Here is a 15,062-nt window from a genome sequence, read left to right as displayed (position 1 = left end):
GGCAGGAGCCATACAAGGGAGGTTTTTGAGGGGTTTCTATATATCCTAAAAAAGCTTTGGAATGTTTTACTTTTTCCTGTTGTCACTCCAGCTGAGTGCTTTAGCTCTTGAATTTTCCACAGTGATAGGAGATAATCACTGTGATAGGAGTAATAGGAGAACCAGACTAGATCAGTTGAAGAAGGCTAGATGGATATTGCAAAGTTTGAAGTCTGAAGCTGAACTTTTTTTTTTTTTTTTTTTGTAATAGGAAAAGTTTCAAACAAACCATTGGGATCTTAAACTTGTCTGTGAGATTTCTTTAAAAATATGCATATAATTATCTCCAGGAACTGTTTTGCTGATCTAGCATCTTCTTGTTAGAAAACCCATGATCAATTCCCAAATAGCCCTGTGAAAGCTGGACCCCACCAGCTTCTAAGTGTGTGCTCTGTATTGAGGGCTTGAGCAGGACCACATTGGAGCCAGCTGAGCTGTTTGCTGGAGCACTGCCCAAATCAAGTCCTCAGCCTATGGGATACTGGGTAAATGACCTAGAGGACCAGGAGCCTTCGAGGGCCCTGTTGTGGATGAGGATGCTGCTGATACATTTCTGTATACAAGAAATGAGCGAATGGTGAAAGGAATGAAAGTTCCCGTGTTTTTTCATAAAATAAGGGAAAAAACCCAAATCCTGTTATGCTTCTGGCTTTATTTACTGATTTACTGAGGCAATTCAAAAGTATGTGTACAATGAATAGAACTTCCTGTCTTGCAAATTTCCATGGGAGGGGCTGGCTCAAGTGACTTTTTCCTAGGCTTCCTTGAAGCCTCAAAAAACTTCGCTAGACAAGCAATGGTCTGTGGCATCTGCCCTAACCAGACTGCAGCAAGAGTGGGCAGACACCTGACAGAGGCTGGCTTTAGGCCTGGATGCCTTTAGTTTTAAAGTATTCTGTGACACAGACTGTGCTACCTTTCCCAGTTATAGGGATCATTACTTAGGCTGGTTGGGGAGACTGCAGCCATAGGAGATGTTTGCTCATGTAACAGCTTCACTAACTTCTTGGTCTAAAGGTTAAGTCGCCACCCAAGATCTATTTGCTACTGCCCTGTGGCTGGGGCACAATAATTGACAATATAAATGTCTTTAATCCATTTTAGCATAAAAGTGAGTCATGCTCACTCCAATTACCACTGAAGATGATGCTCTGCACTAGAAAAGTGGAATAATTACATCATCAAGTTACTGTGTGTCAACTGCAGGGTGATGGTTTTCTTGAAGAAAAGGTGACTTACCCATATTTCTGTTCTATTATAAGGTTGAAAGACCTGATTTGATCGTGCCAGGGCAGTTAGTTTTTTGCATTTTAACATGAGCCTTGATCTACAAGCATAATTCCTGCTGATTGCTGGATGTTGCAGAATAAAATGTTTCATCCTGAATGGTGATTTTTTTTACATTATTAACTTTTTTTCCCCAAAAAAAACCCAAAAGAAGGATATATAACATTCATTACTAAGCTTTGACAAACTTTCTGCTATATGCTGAGTAATCTTGAATCTATCACATAAAGATAATTATTTGTTAGTTACATTCACAACTTGTAAGTGGACAACTTTTATTCTTTTATTCCAGAATACATAAATAAACTATCCCAATTCCAACAAAAATATTCTAAAAAATTAAAATTAAGAAAATTTAAAATATATTGCTTTTCAGATCAGTGGCCAGCATAGCCTGGAAAACAAGGTATTAAAGCCAGAAAAGAGCTCATCAGGGTAAGCACAGTTAAGAGACAGATGGTCCATATAAAGAGGTTTTACTTGAAATTGTCTAGGAAAAGAGCTGCAGGTTGAATTCCAAAAGTCTAATTTCTTACAAGCCTTCATCAGTACAAAACCTAGACATAACAGAAATTCTCAGGTTATCATCTGAATCAGGTGTTGAGAAATTACAGTTTAGGCAGACATGTATCTGTACTCACCTTATCTATCCTTCCCTCTCTTACCTGATATAACCAATCTGAGGTCTGTGCTGCAAGAACCAGCGATAGGAGACTTTGTCTTTCCACCCTACATTTCGGGGGTCCTTCCAGAGCAGTCTGACCTGATCATTGGTGTCCCCTGTGTGCCAGAGGGAGTTGCGGAGGTGCTCACCAGGACCTGTCTTGGATTTCACAGCCTGCAAAAATAAAATTTGCCAACACTGACCACAGACAAAAGTCACTTTCAGGAGCCAAGATTTTTTTTTAGTGAGGAGCATGTCTGCAGAAGCATACTCTCTGCTGCTAACAATCCCCTGACTTCTGTTCTACAGCTCCAGCCACTGCCTACGTGGACAAAGCAGCCAGCTGGGTACTTGGACAAAGGAAAAGGAGGCAATCTGGCCAGTCAAGGTCAGAGCACAATCACTGCAGAGACTAAATGCTCCAGTGGATCAGAAAGGCAAGATGAAGTTCCTTAAAAAAACAGTGCTATTAAAAGGGCTGTGTGGCAGCTGCCTGACTTAACCATTTTGACAGCAGCTGCCAATAGAGAACAGCAGTCAGGCAGCACAGCTGACGTGCAGTGTAGTGGTTTGGCTTATGCATGGTGTGATCACCTAGCCCATGGCCAGCACATGCAAGATGGCACAGCCAGGCTGCAGTGAGCACTGTGTCCTTAGGAGCCACCACCAGTACCTTTAGCTGAATGCCGGGCTCTGCAACAGCTCGGAAGGGAGTTGCTTGCCAGTACGTCTGTTCCGTCTGTTTCCACATTACTACATAAAAGCTAGAGCTGTCTTGATAACCAAAAATAAAGCCAGCATAGTCGTCATCTGTCACTGTGTTGACATGAAAAGTGCCCTCAAAGTCAACGCCGTTAAAAGCCGTGTAACCTAAGAGTACACACAAGTTAAAAACAGTTCTGTAGAATACACATTCATATTCTGTGCATTTTCTGCTCTAAAACTTGAATCTCAGAAGAGGCTACATACCAACAGCAAGGCCAGGATCACTGTTCATAGTCTGCACAATTTCCATCCCCTGTAAGGGTAAATTCAGGGTGGTTAGCATGTGTGGCAAACTCGATTAGCTAAGCCTGACAAACTTTTCTAGTCTTCCTCTAGCATCTCCTTCATTCCTCTCTTCTGTTTGCTCACAACGTATCTGTGACGCTTGTAGGTCTGAACTAAAATCAGTGAGAATTGTAATCAAATATATAATCAATGTTTCAGCTGCTTGCATAGCCTGAGTTGGGAATGATTTGTCAGTTCTCCTAGTGCAAAATTAGTCATACTGGTATTTTGATACTTTCTTTCCCTACTACAATCTTCTGGAAATCTGAATCTGGCCAAAATTGTGGTGCAGGGAAAGAGCGAAGAGGGTTGTGGTAGGAGAGCTTTTCCTAGGCTTAGCTCATACAGTTGGATCACAGAGCTCAGGATTAAACTGACTGCCAGGACTGGGTTAAGGAAGATGTATACATCCCAGCTGGCTTGGCAGAGACTTTTGCAATGGGAAAAAACTGCATGTTCCCTGTGACTCATAAGACATTAGCCTCCTGAAGGCTAAAATTTGTTAGTGTAAATAGGTTACTGGACTCCATCCAGGAGTACTGCAGTGCTTGCATCCAGCTCTAGAGTACCAGTACAGGGCTGACATGGACCTGTCAGAGCAAGTCCAGAGGCCGCAAAGATGACCAGAGGCATGGAGCACCTCTGCTATGGAGATGGGCTGAGAGAATCAGATTTTTTTCAGCCTGGAAAAGAGAAGGCTTTGGGATGTGGCCTTACAGTACTTGAAGGGAGCCTACCAGAAAGATGGAGAAGGATATTTTATCAAGAACGTGCAGTGACAGAACATGGGGCGATGGATTAAATGTGAGAGCAAGTAGGTTTACATTAGGTATGAGGAAAAAAAGTTTAACTGTGAGCGCTGTGAGGCACTGGAACAGGTTGCCCAGAGATGCCCCAAGCCTGGAAGTGTTCAAGGCTGCCTGGAGCTCTCAGAAACATGGTCTAGTGATGTATGTGGGCTCATGGCAGGTTGGGGTTGGAATGAGATGAGCTTTGAGGTCTCTTCCAACCTAAACCATTCTATGATTCTATGAAATGCTCTGTTATTTAGCATGTCAGACTTTTAAATTATCAGAAGGATTAATGAAACTTGTTTGCTACAGAAATATTTCAATGGGGTAACACATGTCTGCCTTCTAGCAGTAGCAAAATCCACTCAGAGTAAGTTGGCTAGTATATAACTGGTTTTGATTATTGGGAAGATCAATTTTGATAGCTTGAAGTCTATCAAAAGGAAAATTCTGTCATTATTGCTCTTGAAAATAGTCTACTAATCAACAGCTTCCATGTTTCATGTCTGCCAGGGGTCCAGCAATTACAGAGCCAATTTTATTGTTATCAAACGATCTTTCTCAAACAGGTAAGAAAGACCAAGTGTATTTTTACCTGGTTCAGAACCACCCAGTTGGGATCAATCTGCGCATCCCCCTCTGGGTCCAACACCACTGTCTGATAGGCCCTGAAGTCTGTCAAGGTGATCTCTGCATTCTCAGGACACACATCAATCCGATCAATCACTGTATCCTGGTCAAAATCAGACTCACAGACATTGCCAACTCCATCACCTGAATGCATCAGAGAAGGAAAAGGAGATTTATGGTGCAGCAAGTAGTGATATCTGGCCCACCCATGGGATTAGGGAGTCCAAGAAGCATGCAGAGTGTCAGCCCTGCTGGCTGTAGTGCCTGAGAAAGTGCCTCTGTTTTGGCTAAAGGGCCCCTGAGTGCTGCTGTTGTTCTTGGGATGAGTGTATGCATTGCTAACCATTGTGTTGCATCCTGGTGCATACAGCCTGGAGATGCATGCCTGAGAATCGAAACAGCTCCTGAAGGCCCATCTTACCATTATCATCTTCCTGCCCTGGGTTGGGGACCAGTCTGCAGTTGTCAGGGCCCGGGGGCAAGAGGTCAGGAATGCCATCATTATCATCATCCTCATCACACTCATCACCCAGCCCATCCTTATCTGTGTCCAGCTGGGAGCTGTTAATAACAGTAGGGCAATTGTCTGTGCTGTCCTGGTGCCCATCACCATCGCTGCAAGCACAGAAACAAAAAAAAAAAAAAAGGGTATACCAGCGTCAGCTCCTGCCTCTGCACAGGGAACAGCAAGGACACCTGAAGGGGAAACACAACAGTGGCAGCTCTGGAGCTGGAAGCAGACCAGCGGGCAACAAAACCTTTTTTGCTCAGGTGGCTGGACTGCAAGGAGAGCAGGAAAAAAGAGACTCAGATAAGATAAGGTGGCAGGAAAGCAAAGACCAAGCCAAAAATTCTCACAGCAAGTAAGCCTTACATGGTGTGAGAAACATACTGGAGCCCAAGAACCCAGTCACTGTCCACTCCTAAAGGGAACATATCCAGCAAGTGCAGTGTCACCAATCAACAGGCGCTCAGAAGACGGCAAGAGCTGGACACCTTGTCTACCTTGTCTTATGTACACGTGTCTTTGTGCTCATGAACATGCAGGTGTGAGTGTGAATGAAACTTTACACTTGACACTCTACATGAGCACCTGAAATCAGACATTTAAAAACAAGCACTGTTTTTAATCACCTTCCTGCATAGCAAGTTTTCATGGTGAATTTGGCACTGCTACATTAGTGCTTGTACTCAATGGTCTTGAAGGTGTTTTCCAAACTGAATGATTGCCATCCTGCAGCAGGGACATGCAGTAAGAAATAGAGGAGAAAGTCTGTAGCTCCCTCCAGGCCTCGGCTGCATCAGCTGGTTACAGTGAAGAGCCACCAGGCCCAGGGACACAGACTACAGAAGAAGGTTCAAGAAGTTATGGGTGGCTACATAACTTCTCCATCCCAACTGTTAAGTGCATCCCTGAAATAAATCTACCTGAAGTGTGGTGTGTTTTGTATTCACACCAAAACAAAACTGATTTCTAGCAATTAGCAGGCATGTTTTCCCTCAGTAGCTTCTTATTAGCGCAGGTGGAATAGAAGTGGCCTGCAGCCAAATTAAGGTCACACTATGGCTTATGGGTAGGAATATTCCCAAATACCTCGCCCCTGCTTAAGAAATATGCTTTAATTTTAGGTAAGAGTAATCAATGTTTGCAATATTGAGATAAAATGCAATAAACACCATACATGTGTATCTACTGCAAGGTTAAGCATGCTTCACACAGGAAATGCTTCACACACATTCACATTAGTGAAATTTATAAGGGAGGGAAAAAGTCCTTTTTTAAAAACAGAAGAAAGAGCAAAGACATATCAACTTAAGAGTAAAATGCTGATGGCCTTGGCATCTACTGGCTCAAGATTGGGAATGATCCCTTCAGAGACATGGAAGTGGGCTCCCTGCAGGTCCATTCGCAGAGAGCAGCACCCACCAATGGCCCTGGGGTGAAACGCTGTGACAGCACAGGATTTGTCAAATCCCTTGCCTCTTGCTGTAAGTGAGGTGCACATGGGAGGACCTGCCATCCCACAATCTGGTTATGCTGAAGCTGCTTCCAGAAAAGTGATGCAATTTGTCATGGGATGTACTCACATGAATGCCCAAGGCATATGAAAGCCATAGAGAAAGGATCCTTACCAGTCTTGCTGTACTAAAGCAAAGGGGTTGCTCTGCAAGTGTTTAACACTTTATAATAAAGTTTTGTTTCTGCAACACTAGGTTCTTAAGGAAAAACATAGAGCCCTTAACTGTGAAATTTCTGCTTAGGAAACAGAGAAATAAAAGAGGAATGAAAAACAAAAAGAAAAAGGAAAGAGATTTTCTCACTAAGAAGCTCTGAGCATTACTCGGGGTTTCACAGCCAGAGAACTGCTTGAATGTCACTTCCACAGGAACTCAGAGGAAGCCTGTGTGATTGGCTATAAGGGTGAAAGCTCCGTAAGTGTACTACCACAGGAAAGTGAACAAACAAGGCCAATAAATACTAAAGCTGTTTTTGAAATAACATCCCTCTGGAATTAAATTCAGGCTAGACAGAGGGATTACAGCTCTCCACAAATGCTTCAGCTCAGGACTAGTCTCTCTCACAGCATACCTGTCCTGATTGGTATCACAGGAATCTCCAACCAGGTCATTGTCGACATCCGACTGCAAAAGGGAACAAAGTTCCAGTATCAGCTGTCAAGAGCATCTATTTAAATTGTAGGATTAAATCAAAACACAACACAAGACACTTGTTTTACAGAATATATTTTCTCTCTTGCATCATCCATCTAACCAAAAATTGTTTTATAAAAAAAAGGACAATGAATAAACACAGTCAAACTTAATCAAAGAGTTCAAGCAAGATTCCTCTACTATTGAAAATAAGTATTCCTCATTTGTTGCCAAGGTTTATTTCTTAAGCATCTTTAAAAATCTAGCATGTTTCTCTATAGTTTCCAACATTTTTCATTAGTCACAGTGGGTGAAATCAGAATTCCAACATATGAAAAGTTACAATGACTTCTCACCTGGGAGCACTGAGAGTTTTTATAAATACAGACACCAAGATTTTTGTGCAGGTTAAAGAAATAGGAAGTGTAACTAAATCACACTGCCTGTGTGGAGTCTAGCATTGAATTCTGCGGGACTGGAGCCCATTTCTGAACATGAGAGTAGAAGATACATGCTGGGTAGAGGTCCCAACAACATCCCAAACTGTGAGAGTATAACTAATGGCTCCCCCTTCTCACATTAGGAGAGTCAGGATGTCTGTAATACTCCTGAATACCTACATATATACTATACAATATTATCCAGGAAATACACTTTATTATTATAATATAAACACTATGGTTGCATGGGTTGCTTCGTTCTCTTGCACCTTTTTAGGCCTCAGCAGTCCCTCTCCCTAAGCAAGAATAATTTTTCCTTCTGCCTGCTAACCTGGTTTGGGTTGCTGATTGTAGGGCAGCTGTCACAGGCATCACCAACACCGTCATTATCTGTGTCCTCCTGGTTTTCATTGGGAACTCTCTGACAATTATCCAAAAGATTCTTAACACCTAGAGTAAAGTGGATTGTGTATTAAAGACAATTCCCATATTTGTCCATACTGGACAATATAAACATTAAAACAGTAAAGACTGTTCCTTTTCAGCAACTACTTAATTCTGCAATGAAATTTTAAGTCTGCACAGTAAATTTTTCTTATGTGTGCATCACTCATTTAATAGTAGGAATATCTTGCTGAAGCACAGCTGTCCACCCCATCACACCCTTTAATTACACACAATTCATTCTATCCTGTTTCTGTATCACAACTTACAGGATGGGACATTCATCTTTTTAATTACATTTGAAGTGGTGTGATTTTTTCACTTTTTTCAAAGCCTCCCACAGCAATGAAAACAATATGTTGTGTAGCTCTCAGGTATCAGTGACTGGCAGCAGCTGGATGCTCTGGAACATTTGTACCTTTAAGTGTTGGAGTCTGGAATACAGAGTGTGTGCCCTTGTTTCTGATACTTGGTTATAAGATCTAGAAAAACACTGAATTTCATATAATATGAAATTCATGAGCATGTTTTCATGGTGATACATGAAAACAAATGTTGAAGTTAGATAGAAAAAGCTAAGAGTGTAAGTGTGTAGATTAGAAAGTTTTTTAAATCACTGGGTGAAAAAGTTAGTTTAGAGAACAGGAGACAACATGGAGGATTTAGGGTGTTGTCCCTTGTCCCTTCTTCTTTCTTCTTCATGTTCTTCTCCTAGAGGTTTTTGGGTAATAGTAAGTGATTGGATAGAAAATGCTGCAGTGCATCACAGAGGTGATGGGTCATTGGGTCATCAAGAAAAATAATATACGTGTCTATTGTTAATTGGGTAAAAATAGGTATAAAGATAAAAGAACCGCGTAGTTCGGGGCCATTTTGTGCATCAGACACGAAGTGTGCCACAAGGCCTTGTTTGTACCATCAGAAGAAAGAAATGTGCCAAATTGCAAAGATTAACCTTGTGACCAGCCTGGAGAGACCTGTTAAGTTTTGTAAGGATCCTTCAATAAACACGAGAAACAAGATTCTAACGAGCTCGAGCGTTTACTTCGAATAATGAAGATTGAGATAAGTGGAACTCCCCACGAGGGAGGATCCCAGAAGAATTCAGCCCAAAGGAGGCTGAGAGACTAGGGAAAAGTTATATCCACAGAGAATTCAGCCCAAAGGAGGCTGAGAGACTAGAGAAAAGTTGTATCCACAGAGCATTGAGCCCAAAGGAGGCAAGGAGAGAGAAATTACAAATGGTGCCCCGTGTTTGTGCTACAAAAACTCACAGAAGCTTCAATCAACACCTGCAGGATCACAGCAACCAGTTCCTGAAAGAAATCCGTCTGGAGAAAAACATCTGCTATCACATTCCGAATTTCCAAGGGCCCTGGACTCGGAACATTGGATTCTGCTGGTCAGTAATCTGAAGATAGCCAGGTCTGGTAAGCTGTATACAGTCTAGATAATGGGATTGAGTATTTATAAAGAGAGATTGTTTAAACCCAGGATATGGGGGAAAATATAAATATGATGTTTAAAGAGATAAGAGCCCCGGGAATGTGGGGAGATGAACTGCCCTTTCTGAAAGCACAGGAAACCCAGAAAATTCCCCAGCGGCGTGCTACCCCTGTCGCCGTCCCTTCAGAGAACGTGGGGGGATGAGGGAGGAATGTGAGGGAAAACTGAACACCGGGAAGCTTGTGTTACTTCAGAAAGCAGAGTGAGCAGTTTGTTATATTGTTGGAGGTTAAAAAAAAATTGCATGGAGAGACATGATGGTTTATATAGTCTTTTTGGAATTATTGCAGTCAGAAGACTCCAGACTCCAACATTAAGGAAATGCTGAATGATCAACAACCTTAACTTCTACATGAAACAGGGCTTGGTTTCTCTGTTACAGTGTACAGTGCTTCCAATGTAGGCTAAGATAAGTATTAACTGAATTAAAAGGATTAAAAATACAGGTTTCATAAAGACTATATGTTCCATGAAATCTAATGCACACTCTGGGCAAATTTGAATGACATCAGAGAAGCTGAAAGTGAAAAATCACCAACCATCTCCATCCATGTCATCATCACAAGCATCTCCTTTCCCATCACCATCTGTGTCCCTCTGGTCATTATTCAGGACATTACGGCAGTTATCACAAGCATCCCCGAAGATATCTTGGTCACTGTTTCTCTGGTTAACATTGGGAACCAAAACACAGTTATCCTGCAAGAGACACAGAATCAGACATCATTTGGGGCATGAACATTTAATTTCTACTTTAGTTGATTTATAAAACGCTTGTATTTATTTCTGTTTCCAAAAAGAACCACCAAAAAACAAACACAAAACAACAAAATAGTGTGAGCAGTTTTGACGTTTTATGTCAATATTAGCTCTGGATCATATTTCACCTGCTCCCTCAAAGCTCTGCTTTGAGCCACTTCTGACAACCCTAATCACAAACACTCAGTACCATAAAGCTTTACTTATAATCTTGATTTCTGATTCTCATTTTGCATGGGTAGACGGTGAGGAGCCTGTTTTGGTACCCGAGCTTTCTCACGTGGTCCTTCTCAAAAGCTGCAGTTCAGAGAGTGACAAGCTTTGCAGACGCTCTCAGTGAAAGGCCACTGCCCCCTTCCGGAATAGACTAGCTGAAAACTGGCTAAAGAACTTGATGAAAAAAGGTACCGGTTTTTGTTTGGTTTTGGTGGTTTGTTTATTTCAAACAAGCTGCTATTGACTTTTAAAGTCCACCAGGAGGTATATGGAGAAAGTTTTATTTCAAAGTGGTATGAAATTTCTACACCTATCTAGCACACCTATGATCTCATCCTGTTGCCCATAGAGAAGAACAACAGACATTAGAAAAAATACAGAAGTTACTCAATTATGAAGGTGCTGAACCTGCAAATAGATTTACAATTGTAGGAGGATTTAATTTTTTCATTTTAGAACATTAATAAAACCAGTTGATTTAAGCTAGCAGAATTTAGCATGGAACTCTGTGGCAAAGCAGCCTGAGACAGACCTTCTGTGACTGCTAGTCTGCCCTAACTGCAGGTGGACATTTGTACTCTGGATAACATATCCTTGTTCACTTGGACGGACATTAAGCAGTATCAGTCAGCAATCTTAATACAGAACAACAGTGGGCTTGTAAGAATACCGGGTGAAAACAAAACAGCTTTTCCAATCTGAATGAATCCTCTAATATATTTTGCTGTGTGTACCCACATGGAAACCTCTTCTGCTTTGAGGATACAATCCAAAGCTTTTTCAAGTTATCGGTAAGACATGCATTCATTTATGTGGGTTTTGGATCCCCAATGAAATGTGTTGTCAGGTCAACCTGCTCTTTAAATAGATGTTAATGCAAATAATGTTCCTGAAGGTCATGCTATGGGAGACTATGACTGAAGGACACAAGCTCTATATACAAAAAGCTTTAGAATTAAATGATAAAAGGTAGTAATGGAGGATACACAGCTGGGATTTGAGGCTGTGTAGGTTAAGTCTTGCAAGAATGAGCATTATATAAAATAAAAAGACAGGGTTTAAGGGGCCACTGACAGTGACCAGTATGCAACAATCTCTGGCAAACAGCAGTGAGTCAGATTTCAGAATCACTTTCATTTGCAGCAACAGGAAATCCTTCTGTTTGCACAGATGCCTGCATCCTGACCCATACACAGCACCTGCTCATTGGGAATGCCATCTCCATCTGCATCATCATCACAGGCATCTCCAATCCCATCACCATCAGCATCTTCTTGTCCAGAGTTTGGGACAAATCTGCAATTGTCCTAGATAAAAAAGGAGACAAGTCTGGTGTTCTATAGGTAAACTGGATGCCTTCATAATTTGAATTACTTTTTCCTATTATTAATTAATTGGAAATTAATAATCAAATTTAGTAGAATTCAATAACCTGAATAAAATATGACTACATTGAGTCATGTTTATTACAGTCTTCTTCTTTATCCCTTCATGCTCTGAATTATTATAGAATTAAGAAAGTGTTTCTTACCTTTCTGCAGTTTTCAGCAGAGCATGAGAGTTCTTCATTAGGGTAGCCATCGATGTCAACATCTTTTCCACAAATATAGCCATCACCAGCCCAGCCAATGCCACACTATCAATAAAACATCATGGTAATACTATCAAAAGGTTAATGAGTCACTGTAGAAATATTCAAGAAGGAAAAATCAAGAAATTCCAGAAAAAATTCAAGAAATATTCAAGAAGGAAAGACCAGTCTTGAAAACAGCAGCATACAGATCATGGCCAGATACTGAAGGTATAATGAGGTACAGAGAGCTTATAACAAAGGTTTTCTTTCCACATGGAGAGATACTGCAGTGTATCCAGACATAGCTAGAAAGAGCTACAACTTGATGTCAACTGGAATGTGTGCCTGCCACACCTATTGATTTTGGCTGGATCTTTAGATTTCTTATCTACACTGGCCAGGAACTAATTTTGGCTCCTCAGCTGGCAGGCTGAGAAGAAAATAGGAGACTAGGTAAAGTATACACCTAGCATCTCGGCAAGGAGCACATGGTTAGATGGGACGACTGTGTTTTGTTCAGTATCTCAAGAACACATCTGCAACTAGAGGAAGTTTTAAGAGAAAACTGTATTGGAATTTACAGTTTGCATCTACAAGACAAATGAATCTGCACACAAGTTTCTCCTAGCCAATTAAATTATTACTGTTTCAAACCAACACATCATTTGTGTCGAAGACATATGCAAAGAACTGCATGTCAAAATCTGGCCTTCCCTTAAAACCAGGACTTGCCTGCTACAAGCATCTAGGCATCTTCCCATTACAGCATGGACTTAAAATACCCTAGATTATTTGTCTTTGAAACAGATGTACTTAAAAATGAGACCAAAGCAAGTGCCAGCAAAAGCATGCACTGTAACCAAATTTAGGACACAGGATTAGTCTCTTGCTTTCTGTTGCAAGATGGAAAAACTAAGTAATATACTTCAGTATACTCTTACAGTGGAAGTTCATATGCTGCTTCTGCTCTTCTGCTCCCATAGCTGGTAAGCACAGAACAGCCTCCCTGTGCCTGGAATCTGTCATCTCACTTTAAAAAGCATTGTCTCTATCAGCCAGCAAATACAGGCATGTTTGCTATGCAAGAGGATCCTTACTCAGAGCTATGTAGCTGAGCACCAGGAAAGGAATTTGTCCTTGTGAGGTCTTCTGTAGAGTGACACTTGACAGTCTTTTCTGAGGAGACTACATAAAGTCTACAAAAGTGATTCCTAAAGATCTAATTACATAGACACAGTGAATATGATACATGAACATGGCTGCTTTACAGACATGTGGCAAGAACAAAATAATTGCAAGCCAGTGTGCCACAACTGGTAAAACATCCAACTGTACAAAATGACCACAAAGCCTTTCTCATTCCAGCCTAAAACAGGCTGGATTTCACTGTAAAAATGCATGAATTGATGAACTCACAATACACGTTACGTCTCCTCTCCTCTCCTCAATACAACGGGCATGGATGCTGCATGGATTGAGGGCTCGATTCCTACAACTTTGTTCAGCCTGGCATCCCCTTGTTTGGTCTCCTGTATATCCTGGTTTGCACTGGCCACAGCGGTAAGACCCCTGTGAGAACAAAAAGTCACCAGCCAGCCTTTTAACAGTACTTTTTTCCTTTTAAAAGCAAGCACAAGAGAAAGACTCAAGTCATACTGTTTAGCCTGTGCAAGTGTAGTTTTTCATCCACTGAGGTCTCTTATACTGTGAACAAACTTTATTTTCTACAGGAAAATTATATTTGGCTCCCAGAGTGCATGCTGGAAAACATATTCAACTCTTGCCTCTTTAGACCAGTGTTTTGTTAAACTAGAGAAAAATCATATAGCAGCGAAAGCTTCTTCATGGTGTCTTGTCTTTGCCAGCATCACCTTGCACTGCTTCCAGGTGGCCGAAACTTTGTGCAAAACTCTAAGCAGCAGCTGATTAATTGGTCTGGATTATCTTATTTCACTGTAAAGCACACCTATCAGTTTATCTAAAGGCAACTGGTCACAAATTTTAATCAAAGAGAGATAAGGTTCATCATGTCTTTGCCCCATTTTATTTTTTTAAGCTAAAATGTTTTTAAGCCAATTTGATCCAAATCTCTTTCTTCAGAAAAGAATTCTGTGTCTGAAGACACAGCCATCTTCGTTTACACTGCAATAAGAACATCCATGTAAGTTTTTGCTATGGTTTACCATGGCACATGCATATGTATTTCATATGTATTACTCTCTTGTGTAAACAAACACAAGCTAAGCAAAGGAATCTCATCATGTGCTGGGCCAATCACCATATGAGGTATAAACAGAAAAATGCTTATAAGTGAGGTCTTCTTTAGGCATCCAATCTGGCTTTTGTCTCTGTTTCAGAGTCTTGCAGACCTGTAACCTAAGACATAAAAGTTAATTGAGAACAATCTATTTATCTTACGGAGAATAATTATTTTTTGACATATCAAGGGACAGAAATGGACAGGTATCTGACAAACGTGCATCTAACCACTGGTGAAACTGAGGTGCTTCATACAACTTCACTCTTCATGTACAAAGTTTATTGGAAGAACTGTCAGGACTGTTGTAGTCTACCATCACAGGGAAATCTACTTATTTCTCAGATGGGCATTATTTTTTTTCCTCTAGTCCTAACTTTGTTACAGATTTTAACTCTGTTCTGTCTGCATATGTTCAGGATGAAGATGTAAATAAACAGATGACTGAAAAGCAAAATAATTCCTGGGCCATGAAAATGGTATGGCTTACTTGAAACACAGCAGCCTGTGCACTTTAACCTAATAGATGCCAGGGTAGTATCTTCTGGAGTCTACTGAATTTGCTCAGTATATTCTGTCCTATATCAAGCTCTGGTATGCATTAAAATAGCCTCTAAGGCAGCATTTCCAGACCAGACTGTTTCTGATGGGATACAGGATCAGACACCCCACACTGTTCTGTTTTGACAGATGGCAGGCCACTTGGTGCCTGCCCTCTGCAGACAAGGCCTGACAGCTTCCCAAAGAAGCTGCG

General features: G+C 41.1%; 1 protein-coding gene across 1 annotated transcript in view; it reads right to left on the bottom strand.

Annotated features, from left to right (window-relative positions):
* Positions 1 to 15,062, bottom strand: part of THBS4 (thrombospondin 4) — a 42,392-nt gene that overhangs the window by 3,915 nt on the left and 23,415 nt on the right. Inside the window, exons 10-20 of the mRNA XM_058864878.1 lie at positions 13,468 to 13,620; positions 12,010 to 12,114; positions 11,678 to 11,785; positions 10,043 to 10,202; positions 7,885 to 8,003; positions 7,052 to 7,104; positions 4,883 to 5,076; positions 4,427 to 4,605; positions 2,960 to 3,008; positions 2,664 to 2,860; positions 1,992 to 2,164 (exon numbers count right to left, since the gene is read on the bottom strand). Of these exons, the coding sequence (XP_058720861.1) occupies positions 1,992 to 2,164; positions 2,664 to 2,860; positions 2,960 to 3,008; positions 4,427 to 4,605; positions 4,883 to 5,076; positions 7,052 to 7,104; positions 7,885 to 8,003; positions 10,043 to 10,202; positions 11,678 to 11,785; positions 12,010 to 12,114; positions 13,468 to 13,620 (1,490 nt within the window). The remainder of the gene's footprint in view (positions 1 to 1,991; positions 2,165 to 2,663; positions 2,861 to 2,959; positions 3,009 to 4,426; positions 4,606 to 4,882; positions 5,077 to 7,051; positions 7,105 to 7,884; positions 8,004 to 10,042; positions 10,203 to 11,677; positions 11,786 to 12,009; positions 12,115 to 13,467; positions 13,621 to 15,062) is intronic.

The sequence above is a fragment of the Poecile atricapillus genome, chromosome Z (genome assembly GCF_030490865.1).
Source record: "Poecile atricapillus isolate bPoeAtr1 chromosome Z, bPoeAtr1.hap1, whole genome shotgun sequence".
In the NCBI taxonomy this organism is placed as follows: Eukaryota; Metazoa; Chordata; class Aves; order Passeriformes; family Paridae; genus Poecile; species Poecile atricapillus.
This window is presented reverse-complemented; position numbering and strand designations above follow the sequence as displayed.